Source organism: Myxine glutinosa, chromosome 11 (genome assembly GCF_964187855.1).
Source record: "Myxine glutinosa chromosome 11, kmMyxGlut1.1, whole genome shotgun sequence".
Lineage (NCBI taxonomy): Eukaryota > Metazoa > Chordata > Myxini > Myxiniformes > Myxinidae > Myxine > Myxine glutinosa.
Window position 1 is genome coordinate 88,832,802 of NC_136271.1, and position 16,535 is coordinate 88,849,336.

General features: G+C 47.5%; 1 protein-coding gene across 3 annotated transcripts in view; it reads left to right on the forward strand.

The window, feature by feature from the left end:
* The window catches only part of LOC137437113 (protein EFR3 homolog B), a 206,575-nt gene that overhangs the window by 168,054 nt on the left and 21,986 nt on the right, over nt 1-16,535 (forward strand). For all 3 annotated transcript variants that reach the window (XR_013624995.1, XM_068131509.2, XM_068131505.2), the window contains exons 16-19: nt 5,977-6,108; nt 6,362-6,429; nt 13,826-13,953; nt 16,253-16,378. Coding sequence is in view for 2 of the 3 variants with exons in the window: in XM_068131509.2 (XP_067987610.2) it covers nt 5,977-6,108; nt 6,362-6,429; nt 13,826-13,953; nt 16,253-16,378 (454 nt within the window). In the remaining variant the exon portion in view is untranslated. The remainder of the gene's footprint in view (nt 1-5,976; nt 6,109-6,361; nt 6,430-13,825; nt 13,954-16,252; nt 16,379-16,535) is intronic.

The following is a 16,535-nucleotide window of genomic DNA, read 5'->3' on the forward strand; positions in this document are numbered from 1 at the left end:
ATAAGGGCCCTCATTTGCAGGAGGAAAAGGTTCGAATCCACCAGTGGCACTACCACGGTCGCGGGCCTGGTCGCCGTGGCCATGTGCGAGGCGCCATTTTGCGCGCCCGTAACCTCGTGCGCGACGACGCTATTTTGCGACCCTGCCACCCTCACTGTTTCGCTCTCCTCATGTCCCTCATTTTGGTCCTGGATCGACCCTGCCTCACTCTCCTCTACCGGAACCCAGCCGTCTTGATTTGCCATAGCGCGACTTTCAAAATTCGGGTTTTTATTTTCGTAAAACAAAATCAAATTTCGCCGTTATAATTTCGAGCGCGTGAAACGCGCTCCGGGACCGATCCCACTTCCCGACACCAATTGTTATGGACACGACTTATTGAGATGTTATGCTGGGCCGAGCGGAATGGCCGCCGTGTTCGCACAAGTTACCCGATTACACTCGAACGTTGGCCGAATCGCGCTATGCTAAATCAATGAAGGAAAGGACACAACGGCTGGGTTAAATGACACGACACCAGGGGTACAGTTCTCAAGACCTCCGGAGGAGGATATAATATGGGATATGCAGAACGTTTAGATTACACGGACAAGAGGTACAGCACAGGAAGGTGGGCACTTAAACACGGTCTTATCTTATACCCGACAGACCACAGACAAACGGGACAAGACTGAATCACACAGGGATTGATGGCAGGGGAGGGCAGGCAGTCGATGGCTCAAGGTGCACCTTGGCTCAGGGGCAGAATCGACCCGGTCCGGTCCAAAGAGGCGGGAGGTATCCAGCGCTTGGAGGTGGCGACTTCTCTCTCCAAGCTGGGGGCGCATCTGACGTCACCTCCGGTAAGTGGCTGCGTATATCCAGCGGGGAGTGACACGCCCTCGGCTCGTTAGCTCCGCCCCAGATGGAATCGGTCCGCCGCTTCTTATTGGGTGCGGGGGGGTTACCGGGCTCCGCCCTTGACGAGGAGCTGACAGTCAGCCCCTGTGTGGTAACCCCATCGGAGCACATGGGCAATGGCGGCTAACCAAGCCGGAGTGAGGACGCACACTCCCCGCGCCGTCGCCGCGCCGCCCCCCGCTGTTGTTGTAGTTGTTGTTTCATGGGGAAGAGATGCGGGGAGGTATTGGGAGGTCCTAAACTTACTAATGGTGCCATACAATCACATTCTGGTGCAACGAAGAGTCAGAATTAATGGAAACGAGTCCTTAACTGACATAGACTAAGAATAACTAGCAAGATGTCCTATAGTTGTCTACGTGAGATGCGGTGAACCTGGGCACGACATTTAATGGGGGAAAAAGGGGAAGGTCGGGGCTACAGAGTGTTGTTTACAGACAATGGGACTAGGGAATGGGGGATTGGGGATAGTTGGGGAGTATTGGGGAAATAGGGGAATATTTACAAGCGGATATGGATGGAGGCCAAATCCCATATCCGCAACAATATCAACCTCCCACCTAAGTTTTATCAAGACCGGATGATATCATCGGGTAGTTATGCTATGGACAGACAGACACACACACAGACAGACGCACACACATGACAAATATAGTGGTCACTTGATAACTCGTGAACCAATATTTGTACCATTTGGCAATAATAAAACGAACGTATAATCCCCGCTCTGGTCCAAGCAGACCTGGGCTTGGTGAAGGGTAAACTAATGCTGAAGCAGTAGAGCAGGCAGGTATACTGCAAGGCCGTTAACAACAACTACATCAAACATGCATGCAGCATGGTGTGGTATTTATTCGTTGAAGAGAATACTTTGACCTGGGTGGGGATACCAGTTAGCAAATAATGTGAGTATTAAAATTTAGACTTCAGGCATGGACTTCAGGAGTCATCGTGAATGACTTGGGTAAAAAAAACAAAAAAAAAACGGCAAATGCTGAACCATGAACCAATCAATTTCACATTTGTGTGCCACCTTCAGTCAAACGTCAGGCATTGGCAGCAGGTTCGTGAAGGACTTGCACAAAAAATGTAACCAGTCTGAATGTTGCTATGTCCGGTCAATGGCGAAACTGCAAATGGGGAATCCGCGAATGTCGCAGATGGAAACCCTTACGTCATTTCCTCATTGTGCTTTAAAGTCAATATCTCTACATTTTCATGCCAAAAAGCATCATTCATCAATCCATCACATATTAACACTAAAGTATTTGTCTATCAAAATAGAATGTGAAATGACAATTGTATTGAGATATTATCAAACCAACAAACCATCGTCATCTGTTCACTTCCGGATTCGGGAGCAAGATCCGTGCTGGTCGCATTTCAAAATCATTATTGTATTTAGGAATTCCTGAAACATCCTACCTACCTTACGACACCCGCCGTGACCCCAAAACATTCCACAGAAGGTTATTATATTTCCTTTTAATAAAATATGCAACTGAAATTGTTTCTTAACGCGCCCCCGTGTCGTGTGACCAGATCCTCAGCTATGATTGGTGGACGTTTGTGAGGGACATACTTATGGACATAAAAACGTTGTTCTAGATGGCATTGCCCCATGGGCTACGCCATACAAATGTCAAAGATTGGACAGATCACCAAATCACTTTCCAATGTTTAGCAAAATACTTATGATGGAAGTTAGTATTTGAGAAGTGATCAGTAAGTTGTAGGCCTGAGTATGCAAACAAACTGTAGTGTCTGTAATTAGGCCATGGGCTGGGGATAGCTAATGCTAAGAATATTAGAAAGACATGAGCGAGACATTAGCGAGGCATTCACAAGACATTAGCGAGACATTAGCGAGACATTAGCGAGACATAAGCGAGACATTAGCTAGACATTAGCTAGACATTAGCGAGACATTAGCGAGACTTTAGCGAGACATTAGCGAGACATTAGCGAGACATTAGCTTGACATTAGCTAGACATTAGCGAGGCATGAGAGAGACATGAGCGAGACATTAGCGAGACATTAGCGAGACATTAGCGAGACATTAGCGAGACATTAGCGAGACATTAGCGAGACATTAGCGAGACATTAGCTTGACATTAGGCTTCAGTCACATTTGGCTCGGCGGCCGTAGGATCTAAAAAATCTACGGCCACTAGCAATTATAGGGCGGCCGCAGTATTTCCACGGTCACACAATGTAGCAGTCACATATGTTTTTATTTTTCGGGTAGCCACACGGGGTATTTAGAAATTGTGGAGACCGAAAACGTGGGGGTGCCGTACGGTCTTTGATTTGATGTCGCACGGTGACCTTAGGGCGTCCCTGCGGCGGCCATAGAATTTTCAAGGCAGACGCAAGGTAGCCTCAAGGTGCCCGCAAGGCGACCGCAGGGGGGCCCTAAGGCGAACGTGCGGCCAGACGGATGGTAATGAGTGGGTATATATACCAGTTCTTTTTCATATGTATAACAGCACTTACAGTTGTCATGGCTACGGCTTGTCGAATTGCTACGGCCAACCTAGAAATGAAAAAAGTTATAACTCAGCGCTATAATTCCACGGCGACCCCTACGGCCTGTAAAAGATAGCCATACGCCCTAGGGCCACCCTGAGGCCACCTCAGAAACTCTGCGGCTGCCGCACGTTTCTGTCAATTTAGGGGGGGTACGGCCGCCGTATCCTAGCCGTAGAGCAAATGTGACTGAGGAGTTAGCAAGACATGAGCGAGACATTAGCTAGACATTAGCTAGACATTAGCTAGACATTAGCTAGACATTAGCGAGACATTAGCGAGACATTAGCTAGACATTAGCTAGACATTAGCTAGACATTAGCGAGACATTAGCGAGACATTAGCGAGACATTAGCTTGATATTAGCTAGACATTAGCGAGACATTAGCAAGACATTAGCTAGACATTAGCTAGACATTAGCAAGACATTAGCTAGACATTAGCTAGACATTAGCGAGACATTAGCAAGACATTAGCGAGACATTAGCTAGACATTAGCGAGACATTAGCTAGACATTAGCGAGACATTAGCGAGACATCAGCGAGACATCAGCGAGACATTAGCTAGACATTAGCTAGACATTAGCTAGACATTAGCTAGACATTAGCGAGACATTAGCTAGACATTAGCTAGACATTAATAATAATAATAATGCATTTATTTTATATAGCGCTTTTCAGGAAGCCCAAAGACGCTTTGACAGAGTGCAAAACATAATGCATAGCAAAACATAAAAACAATTGCAAAAAAAGAAGAATCAATAGGGAAATATTCAAAGCACAAAGGAGCGAGACATTAGCTAGATTAGCTGGAGAGGAGGGAGAGGGAGGAGGAGAGGAGATAGTCAGGGGTTAGATGCTGTGGGTTAAATGTTGAATGCAGTGTTGAACAGGTGGGTCTTGAGTGATGTTTTGAATGTGGTGAGTGAGGAGGAGTCTCTGATGGTGTGAGGTAGCGAGTTCCAGAGGGCGGGAGCAGCGATGGAGAAGGCCCTGTCCCCAGCAGGGACATTAGCGAGACATTAGCTTGACATTAGCGAGACATTAGCGAGACATCAGCGAGACATTAGCTAGACATTAGCTAGACATTAGCTAGACATTAGCTAGACATTAGCTAGACATAAGCAAGACATTAGCTAGACATTAGCGAGACATTAGCGAGACATCAGCTAGACATCAGCGAGACATGAGCTAGACATTAGCTAGACATTAGCGAGACATTAGCGAGACATTAGCGAGACATTAGCTAGACATTAGCTAGACATTAGCGAGACATTAGCTAGACATTAGCGAGACATTAGCTAGACATTAGCGAGACATTAGCAAGACATTAGCGAGACATTAGCGAGACATTAGCGAGACATCAGCGAAACGTCAGCGAGACATTAGCAATCAGTATTCAGCAATCATAGGAGTCAGTAATGGATTTGCAATTAGTACAAGCAAGCCTGGAACAAAGAGTAATACGCACCATCTGAGTATGCACTGCATCTGAGTATGCACTGTCTCTAGCGAGACATTAGCTAGACATTAGCGAGACATTAGCTAGACATTAGCTAGACATTAGCGAGACATTAGCGAGACATTAGCGAGACATTAGCGAGACATCAGCGAGACATTAGCGAGACATTAGCGAGACATTTGCGAGACATTAGCGAGACATGAGCGAGACATTAGCGACGCATTCGCAAGACATTAGCAAGACATTAGCAAGACATTAGCAAGACATTAGCAAGACATTAGCGAGACATTAGTGAGACATTAGCAAGATAATAGCAAGACATTAGCGAGACATGAGCGAAACTTTAGTGAGACATTAGCGAGACATGAGCGAGACATGAGCGAGACATGAGCGAGACATTAGCGGGACATAAGGGGGACATTAGCGAGACATCAGCGAGACATCGGCGAGACATCGGCGAGACATCGGCGAGACATCGGCGAGACATCGGCGAGACATTGGCTAGACATTGGCTAGACATTGGCGAGACATTAGCGAGACATGAGCGAGACATGAGCGAGACATGAGCGAGACATGAGCGAGACATGAGCGAGACATGAGCGAGACATGAGCGAGACATTAGCGAGACATGAGCGAGACATGAGCGAGATGTACGTTAAACGCCTTTCGTAAATTCGACCCTTATAAGTGAATGGAAGGAGTGGCAAACCGTCACCAGATCTGCATACATAATAAATAGATAGGCACTAATTAATTTTATACTGTGTACAGAACCCAAACGTAAAACATGATGGATGTTTCAATAAGCATCATCCATCACTTCAATACAGATTACCGAGAGCGGCATACATATGGGAACCATAGCTCAGATACACAGATTTGTACACATTCATAGATTGTCTTTTCTTTGGTGGAGTTGGAGCAATCCAACCTTGATGATCAAAAGCGACCCAACCATGTTGGTTTCATTGAAATATTTTGTTTGGGTATGGACAATGAAACAAAGAATAAACAATTTTATGGTATGAGTACTGACTATTTACATCCCTATTTACCTTTTTACTCGTTTTTCACGTGCCCCTAGGAGGCTGCACAAGGTGGAGAAAGGCTCCTGTCCGTGTACAATCAATGTGCAATGCATGCTGTCGTGGCCTCTTTTCTCAATGTACTCAGTCAGTGCATGAGTGTCATACCCTTCCAGCAGCATGTGAGCAAGGTGAGTCAGGACTGCATGGACATTTCACCACGCTTTGGCTTGGTCTCACAATTACCTGTGCTGTTTAGCAAAAGTTGCCGTTTACATTTCACTGTAAAGCAATTATTTTTCAAGTGATTTTGTCTAATTGTGTGATCGTCATAGTAATAGTGCAAAAGCTGGTGCTTTGCAGCTCATAGGGCCGAGATCTGCAATTTCTCTGGAATTATACGAGTATAACTGACATTAACCGGCCGCGGCTTTCCTTTACAAGGTCATTGAAACCAGGACATCAGATGCTCCATTTCTGCTCCCAGAGGAAGTGTTTCGAGATGAACCGAGGTACGTTTCCTGCACGCATCGACTAGTCTTGCACCTATCTTTTTACTTATTAACTTGCTTGCAAAGTAGTGGACAATAAACTAAGAGGAGTACTTTTAATTGTTTTGTTTCCTTCACAATTTTTGCGGAAAAGTGAACAAGTTCTGTGCCAAAAGTTTATTGGCTCGAAGAAAGAAAGGTTACATCAGCAAATTAACGAATGATATACATCACCAAGTTGACTAAATTAAAACATCAAGTCTACTCATTATGAATCACTTATTTTAACGTCAGACTTCATTCATCTTGATTGATAAACAAGTACAAAAAGTTTTAATTAAAACAAAAGCCGCGTCGATGTTACACAATGCCTAGATGCAGCTGTGCCTATAACGTCGATGTTATAGGCACAGGACATTCCTATTGATTCGATTACTTGATGTTATTTTTGTGCAAAGTGAAAATATATCTCGGCAATTTCCCGTGTGTGGCGACGAATTTTTTATATATCTCGGCATTTTCCCGTCTGTTATTTCAGGCGGTGTATGACTGACCATGCCGTGATTTTAAAAAATATATCTCGGCAATTTCTCGTGTGTAGCGACACGTGAACGAAGCTATGCTCCTCTCTCCACATTATTGTGACGATGTATAAATTAAATATTTCATCGTGACGATTGTCATCAAATGGACGAATTTTTTAATATATCTCGGCATTTTCCCGTCTGTTATTTCAGGCGGTGTATGACTGACCATGTCGTGATTGTAAAAAAAAATATCTCGGCAATTTCCCGTGTGTGGCGACACGTGAACGAAGCTATGCTCCTCTCTCCACATTATTGTGACGACGTATAAATTAAATATTTAATCGTGACGATTGTCATCAAATGGACGAATTTTTAATATATCTCGGCATTTTCCCGTCTGTTATTCCGGGCGGTGTATGACTGACCATGCCGCGATTTAAACAAAATATATATATCTCGGCATTTTCCCGTCTCTTATTTCGGGTGGTGTATGACTGACCATGCCGCGATTTAAACAAAATATATATATCTCGGCATTTTCCCGTCTGTTATTTCGGGCGGTGTATGACTGACCATGCTGCGATTTAAAATATATATATATCTCAATGGACTTGAAGTTACAGGCCTTTGAGAATTCATTTCGTTCTATAAAGGGCAACTCATCGGATTTTCTTCCCGTTTTTTTTCAACCGAGTCTAAAACTATGTTAGCGACTGTGAAAAATGAAATGATATATCGAATTTGATTTGAAATAAAACTGTGTGAGAGAGGAAGACACCACGGGCCTACAAAACAGGCCTCAAAGCTATGCGAGTTAATAAAATGGTGGATATTTGTTTATATGAAGGCTCTCCCAGAATGGGTGGAGTTATGGTTCCCAGAATGGGTGGAGCTGTGAGGTTTTGTCTTCTCTGCAAGAACAAGAAGAACAACAACAACAACAACAGCAGAGGGCACTCTATGAGCAGCGCCTGCGACGCGGCTAAAAATGCGTTAACTCCAAAACAGCAAAGTGAAATTCAATTATTTATTGTCACGTCAGCCATCATGCCAAAGGGTCTTGATTTGTGATCAAGCCTGATTGGCATTGGGATTTCTGGGCCTGGAGGCCGACGACACTGTCCTGAGAGCGATGGTGATGAAGACACGGATATGGATGGGCGTACCAGAAGCAAGAGTTAGGTTGGTTGAATGGATGTGTAAGGGAACGAAGGGAAGAGTTTTGGTTGGTCCTGGGATGTCGGAGAAGTTCAGCGTGAACATCGGTTTGAGGCAGGAAGCGCTCTCAGCCAACTACTGTTTATCATGGTGATGGAGCTGGTAGGCAGGAAGGTAAACATGAAAGGTATTCTGGGGAGGACATTGCATGCGGACAATCTGGATGTTGTGGTGGAGAGTGGGCGGGTCTTCCACTACTGGGGGAGTGTAAGGAGGCATTTGGGAAACATGGGCTGAAGATGAGTATGGTGAATACTGAGGTGATGTGGGTCGGGCAGCAGAGAAAAGAGATGAATATCAGGTTAGAAGGGAAGGAGATTAGACCAATAAATAGGTTTGAGTATCTGGGTGGAACAGTGACCGGGGATGGTAAGTCTGAGACAGAGGTGCGGAGGAGGATTCAGGTGGGTTCAAATGCGTTGAGGAGGATGGAGGGTGTAATGACAGACATAAAGATATCAAGGAAATTATTGAAAGGGAAGGTTCTGATGTCGTGTGTAATGCCAGTCTGTCTTTACAGTCTGGAGACGGTGGCACTGACAGAGATAACAGCAGGCTGCAGGTTTGCGAGAACAACTGGGTCAGGAGGATTGTGGGAGTGAAGAGGGTGGATAGAAAGAAAATGGATGAACTATAACCACCTTTAGAGGCCATTTTTTCCCCGCAAAGCAGGGGTTGGCCTTTTTCAGGAACCATGGTTGTTGTTGTTTTTTGGTCCCCTTTTTGAAGCAATGTTTTACGGCCGGATGCCCTTCCTGCCGCCAACCCTTTTTGTCGCCTTTTACGACAAACAGGGAATTACCAGTGAGCTGGTACTCAATTAGCCGACCTCGGAAGGATGACAGGCTGAGTCAACCCCCCTGGCGTTAATTCAGCGATCGACCGGGATTCGAACCCAGGATCCTAGGATCCTAAGCCGGCACCCTAGCCGCTAGCCCAACACCAGGATGAACTGAGGGAGGATTATGTTTTTGGGTTGTCCGCACGTCCGTCCGTCTGTGCTAAACCTCGTTTTTCTCAGTAACCATATGTCCGATTGAGACGAAACTTTCAGGGTAGGAGTGACACCCATGCAGAATGTTTTTGTGATAATTGTGACACCCTAGGTCATGTGGTATACCAGCCATCTTGGATTAAATGCAAATAATAAAGAAATATTTCTCGGAAACCGCTGAATGGAAAAATATTAACTTGGCACATTGTCAAGTACTCCCAATTCATGATAATGATGACATCATAGGTGAAGTGGTATACCAGCCAAAAATGTTTTACTCGAATTCCTTATCCGAAAAATCTGAAATTGCATAAACATGATCTATCACCGATTTGTATTGAAATATTAAAGTTATGACATCATAGGTCACATGGTTTGCCAGCCATATTGGATTTAACCTAAAACCTTAAAAAAGCATCTTCTCCCAAACCACCAAATTGATTGCCTCGAAACTTTACGTGTGTCATTGACTAGGCATGGCGATTAAAAGTTGATCACGAAAACATCATTGGTCACATGGTGTGGCAGCCATATTGGATTGAAGGAGAATATTCAATAATTATATCTCTGAAACTGTTTACGCTATCGATGCGAAATTTTACAAATATCATCTAACACCATTGCTGCATATAGTTTGAAAATTATGTCGTAGGTCACGTGGTTTGGCAGCCATTTTGGATAGAAAAAGGAACCTTATCCGATCAACATGAAACTTCACAAAAATGTGATCCACTACACATACATATTCAGAGTGTACATTTTTTAAGGTCATATGTCACGTGATGTGGCAGCCTTATTAGCTTGAAAGCCGATTTTTTTCAAAAAAATCCCTTCTCTGAAACCGCTTCACCGATCGATGTGAAACCTGTCATGGCTGGTGAAAATGTGACACTTGAAAATAGCTGAAGGGATATAAATCTCCCTCCTCACCCCTCCCTTTCAAAACTCCCCCTCACCCCTCCCCTTAAAAACTCCCTCCTCACACCTCACCTTCAAAACTCCCTCCTCACCCCGCCCCTTTAAAACTCCCCCCTCACCCTGTCTCTTCGAATCCCCCCCCCCCTACAATCTCTCTCAAAATCTCCTCCCTCCCACCTCCTCCTCAAAGCTGCCTGTTCCCCACTTCCTCTCCCTTGCATCACATACCTCCACCTCCTCCAACCTTCGACGATGCTCTGCCCCCCTCCCCCCCTCAAACAACACCTCACTGTGCCTCTTCCCATCACCATCAAACCTTTTGTCCTCCTCATCCTTCCTTTTGTCCTAACTCTTCTGCAATGTCCAACACACTATCAACAGCTCTCCCTACCTCCCCATCTCACCCCTCATCTTACCCTACCCCTCCCCTCCCCTGGCATGTACCCGATGCTCCCCCTCCCTCTTCCTTAATGGTATGGACCTCAAACATGTGGGGCCTTCGCTCAAACCTGACTGATCTCTCCATACAGGTTACCTCAGACAAACCAGATGTAATCTGCCTAATAGAAACTTTCCTCCTTCAAGATGTCTCTGATTCTTTAATATCTCTTCCTGGTTACTCCCTCCTCCGGTATGATAGACCTGAGCCTCGTCCTGGTGGTGGGGTGGCTATCTTTATCAAAAACTCTCTTCCTCACTCTCCTTGCACTGCCTTATCACCACCCCACCCCCAGGAGTACCTCTGGCTACAGCTTCCTATCCGCTCCCACCTTTTGTTCATATGTGTTCTGTACCGTCCTCCAAACAGTGATGACTCCATTTACATGTCACTGTCTGACAACATGGACCAACTTCTATCCACTCATCCCAACTCTCTCTTCCTCATATGTGACGACTTCAACTGTCATCAGGCCAGCTGGCTGGGTGTGGGTTCCTCTCACACCAGCCATGGCACCTCAGCCAAGGACTTCTGCGACTCACTGGGACTGACACAATCTGTCAATTTCCCAACCCGGATCTCAGTCAATGGAGTATCTTCACTTCTAGACTTGGTTATGACTAACTTCCCCGCAAATGCCTGCTGCTCTTCTTCTGCTCCAATCGGTTCTTCTCATCATTTCCTTGTTAAAGTGGACATCTCTCTGGCCATTCTCAGAGAGTCTCCTCAGCGCCGACGATTCTGGCATTTCACTCAGGCTGATGGGCACGGTCTTCAAGCAGCCATCAATCATCTAGACTGGTCTCCCATCTCTACTGCCTCTGACATCAATTCTTCCTGGGAATTCTTCCAAAGTAAACTTCTCTCTCTCATGCACAGATTTATCCCATCTCGTCTTCAGTTGTCATACCCTTCCCCCTGTCCATGGTACACTGAAGCTTGTGGTGAGGCAGTTGCCATGAAGCAACTTGCCTTCACCTCATGGAAGGCTAATCCAACTGAAGGAAATATCAGTTCCTTTCACAAAGCTCGGAACAAGTGTGTGTCTACCCTCAGGAGAGCCAGGAAACAATATCTCTCTACTCTCAAGACTGAACTCTCTTATCTGTCTCCCTCCTCCAAATCGTGGTGGCGTCTGGTCAAATCTGTTTCTGGTGTTTGTTCCCCTTCCATCCCCACCCTTACCTCAAACGGCGACACAGCTGACTCCGCACGTGAAAATCTGAATGCCTCAACTCTGTGTTTGCTTCAAAATCTTGTGTCCCAAACCCGTCCCTCTCTGAACCCACCGTACCCAGTCATACCCAGCTGCTCCTGGACTCTGTGTCCTTCTCTCCTGACAAGGTGGAGAAGTTTCTGTTAATCTTCGACTATTATTCTGCAACTGGACCAGACGGCAACAGCCCACGGGTCCTAAAATCCTGCTCTGCCGCTCTATCTCACCCTCTCTCTGTTCTCTTCACCCTCTCTTTTGCTCAAGGTCAACTACCATCTGCTTAGAAATCAGCCAACATTACTGCTTTACACAAAAAAGGTGCAAAAACAGATCCTTGCAACTACAGACCAATCAGCCTGCTCACAATTATCAGCAAAGTCATGGAATCCATTATTGCTTCGGATATCAAATCCTTCCTCTTCTCCAATGGCTTGATCTCCGATCATCAATTTGGTTTCAGACCAGGTCACTCCACTCTGGACATGCTGCTTCTGCTGTCTCAACAATGGATGGAGGTCCTCAATGCCAAACAGGAAATTAGGGCTGTCTCCCTTGACATATCACTTGCCTTCGATACGGTCTGGCACCCAGCTCTGCTCACCAAACTCTCCTCCTATGGAATCCATGGAAATCTCCATGCATGGCTTGCGGACTTCCTCTCTGTTCATAGTCAACGTGTGGCCCTGAATGGGTTTCTCTCATCTCCCCTTCCTGTTCAGGCTGGAGTTCCTCAAGGCAGTGTTCTGGGCCCTGTGCTTTTTCTGGTCTTCATCAATGATCTCTCTAACTCCCTTGAAAATCCTCTCTATATGTTTGCTGATGACTCCACTCTCTGTCGCTCCATTCCTCATCCCTCAGATCGGCAATCTGCAGCCTCCTCACTCTCTGCAGACCTGGACAAATCACAGACTGGTCAAACAAGTGGAGCATGTCTTTCAATCCTGACAAATCTCACACTCTTACTATGTCTCTCCGAAAAGACCGACTGGACAACCCTCCCATCTAATTTCTGATCAATCCTCTCCAAGAAATTCTGTCACTCAATCTTTCGGGTCTCACTATCTGCCATGATCTTTCCTGGGAAAACCACATTTCCAAGCTGGCCTCCAAAGCCAGTCACCGACTGGGCATCCTCCGTCGTGCAAGGTCCTTCCTTGGCACACTTGAGCTTCTCACCACATACAAGGCTTTCATCCGCAGCTCAATGGAATACTGTTCTTCCCTCTGGGCCGGTGCTCCTGCCTCACACCTAGCTCGGCTTCACGCTGTTGAAACCAACACTTTCAGAATCATTGGAATCTCCCACGATGAAGCTAAGTCCGAGGGCCTTTCACTCGATCACCGCAGGCAGGTAGGTGGTCTTTCTGTCTTCTACCGACTCCTATCCGGCCTAGCTCCCCCATCTCTATCTGTGCTCTTTTCCCCAAATATTCCTGCAGGTCGCACAAGATCTGTCAGTAACCCTCTTCTGGTGAAATTGCCAAAATCAAGACTCTCTGCTCACCTTCACTCCTTCATTCTTCATTACTCCCGCCTCTGAAACAAACTCCCTCACTCTCTTCAATCCAATCCTCCCTCCAGGTCTTTAAAACAGCTGTTCACCACCATCTCTTATCTTCCCCCATCCAAAACCTGGATCTCTTCTACCCCTGTTAATTCACTCCAAATCCACTTTTTTGTTGAAATACAGACTTTTTTCTTTCCTGGATGTTCCAGCAGTGTCCATGTGTTTTATGCATTCCCCCCCACCCCCGCCTTCCCATGCATCCTCCCCCCAAGCCCTCTCACTCCCACAGATCTTCCCTTGTCCCTGTACTCTGCTGTTGTACTTGTGTGCTTTCCTCTCTCTCCCCATCTTGTCTCCCACTCCATTTTTCGTGTTTTGTGTGTCCGTTCGTTGGTGTTTTTTGCGATTGATGTTAGCTCTTACACGACCCTCGATCTTGTATACCAAAAAAAATTAAAAAATTAAAAAATTAAAAAACGTTTATTTTTAGGGCGGTGAATGAGGGCATCTACCTATTGTGGGACAATGCGGAGGCATATTAGCGACACAGTAGTATTGCTCTAGTTTTTCTTATTCTTCTGTCCTTGTGAACACGCAGGCTGCCAAGGAAGTTGCCGAGGGAATGCAAAGCCCTTTTGTTCTTGCCCAGTGTCATTGCCGAAGCCCTGCAGAGCTGTGCCTACAATGGAGAGCGAATCGGCATACCTTATGAGCCAATGACTGACGGTACACTAATAATGAACTTTTGAAGTGATAAACGTGAAGTTATTGACCTGAAATTACCATAGATCACATTTACATTACATTGAACGAATCTTTTTTCTTTTTTTAAAGGAAATACCTCGAAGTTCTTAATTATTTAATGACAAAGATCTTTCCAAATGAACTTGATGCATCATATTATTATTATTATTATTATTTACAAGCAAAGTACCCACGCTGCGGGTGATCTTTTTCCGTGCAATATGTAATTTTGATACATCCCTTTATTTTGGACGGTGTATAGGCAACAGATCACTGCCTCGATCACTCCCGAAAATAAAAAAAAACCATGTTACTTACATGAAGCAAAAATATGCATGCTGCGTAAATACATCGTGGTTAGGTACATATAGTTCAGATAATTCAAATTGCACTGGGCCATAGGCTGACACCAGAGGCTTGAAGCTGAAGGTCTGAAGCCTAAGGCCTAAATCAGAGTAAATGTACTACCCATCCAACCCTACCCATCCAACCCTACCCATTCCCCCCACCCTCCTGCGATGCGTGCCTTGAGCCTCCCCTCGTGCGTCGCACACTCTGCGTCTCCCCACTCAGCATCCTGCGTCTCCCCCCTCGCTGCGCGTCCTGTGTCCTCCTCCCACCCCATCACGTGTCCTGTGTGTCCCTCCCACCCCATCACGCGTCCTGTGTGTCCCTCCCTCCCCCATCACGCGTCATGTGTGTCCCTCCCTCCCCCATCACGCGTCCTGTGTGTCCCTCCCTCCCCCATCACGCGTCCTGTGTGTCCCTCCCTCCCCCATCACGCGTCCTGTGTGTCCCTCCCTCCCCCATCACGCGTCCTGTGTGTCCCTCCCTCCCCCATCACGCATCCTGTGTGTCCCTCCCTCCCCCATCACACGTCCTGTGTGTCCCTCCCTCCCCCATCACGCGTCCTGTGTGTCCCTCCCTCCCCCATCACGCGTCCTGTGTTTCCCTCCCTCCCCCATCACGCGTCCTGTGTGTCCCTCCCCCCTCGCTGCGCGTCCTGTGTGTCCCTCCCCCCTCGCTGCGCGTCCTGTGTGTCCCTCTCTCCCCATCACGCGTCCTGTGTGTCCCTCCCACCCCATCACGCGTCCTGTGTGTCCCTCCCTCCCCCATCACACGTCCTGTGTGTCCCTCCCTCCCCCATCACGCGTCCTGTGTGTCCCTCCCTCCCCCATCACGCGTCCTGTGTGTCCCCCCCTCCCCCATCACGCGTCCTGTGTGTCCCCCCCTCCCCCATCACGCGTCCTGTGTGTCCCTCCCTCCCCCATCACGCGTCCTGTGTGTCCCTCCCTCCCCCATCACGCGTCCTGTGTGTCCCCCCCTCCCCCATCACGCGTCCTGTGTGTCCCCCCCTCCCCCATCACGCGGCCTGTGTGTCCCTCCCTCCCCCATCATGCGTCCTGTGTGTCCCTCCCTCCTCGCTGCACGTCCTGTGTGTTCCTGCCTCCCCATCACGCGTCCTGTGTGTCCCTCCCTCCCCCATCATGCGTCCTGTGTGTGCCTCCCTCCTCGCTGCGCGTCCTGTGTGTTCCTCCCTCCCCATCACGCGTCCTGTGTGTCCCTCCCTCCCCCATCACGCGTCCTGTGTGTCCCTCCCGCCCCCATCACGCGTCCTGTGTGTTCCTCCCTCCCATCACGCGTCCTGTGTGTTCCTCCCTCCCCCATCACGCGTCCTGTGCGTCCCTCCCTCCCCCATCACGCGTCCTGTGTGTCCCTCCCTCCCCCATCACGCGTCCTGTGTGTCCCTCCCTCCCCCATCACGCGTCCTGTGTGTCCCTCCCGCCCCCATCACGCGTCCTGTGTCCCTCCCTCCCCCATCACGCGTCCTGTGTGTCCCTCCCGCCCCCATCACGCGTCCTGTGTGTTCCTCCCTCCCATCACGCGTCCTGTGTGTCCCTCCCTCCCCCATCACGCGTCCTGTGTGTCCCTCCCTCCCCCATCACGCGTCCTGTGTGTCCCTCCCGCCCCCATCACGCGTCCTGTGTGTTCCTCCCTCCCCATCACGCGTCCTGTGTGTCCCTCCCTCCCCCATCACGCGTCCTGTGTGTCCCTCCCGCCCCCATCACGCGTCCTGTGCCCTGCGTCACCCTGCTCGCATATGCATGCATCAAATACAAGTCTAAATTGTGCCTTAATCGAGCTTCATTGTTTGTTGTGAGAGGCAGACATTGCATCCTTGCTATCACCTGTTAGTTTAAGGAGCGCCGAGTGTTTTGCCCAATTTCTAAAGACCTGGATCTGTTGTAATAAGAATATGTTGGGTTGTTTTCTCCTGCAGAGCATGAAGGCCATTCACACAGACGGAGCCTGGACACGACATCAATCCAGTTAGAGGATGAAGTGCGTGAAGATAATGGCTACAAACCAGAGGAAGTTACATTTGAATCACTCAAAAACGTCATTGGTATGTAACATAACTACACAACAACTCCAGGCCAAACGTTTATTTTTTTATAAAGGCAACATAGGATGTTTTACAGAAGCTTGAATGAAGACTTAGCTGTTGGCCTAAAGTACCCTCTGAGGATAGTGTGCTCCAGGATGCAGCACCCCTTTGTTGG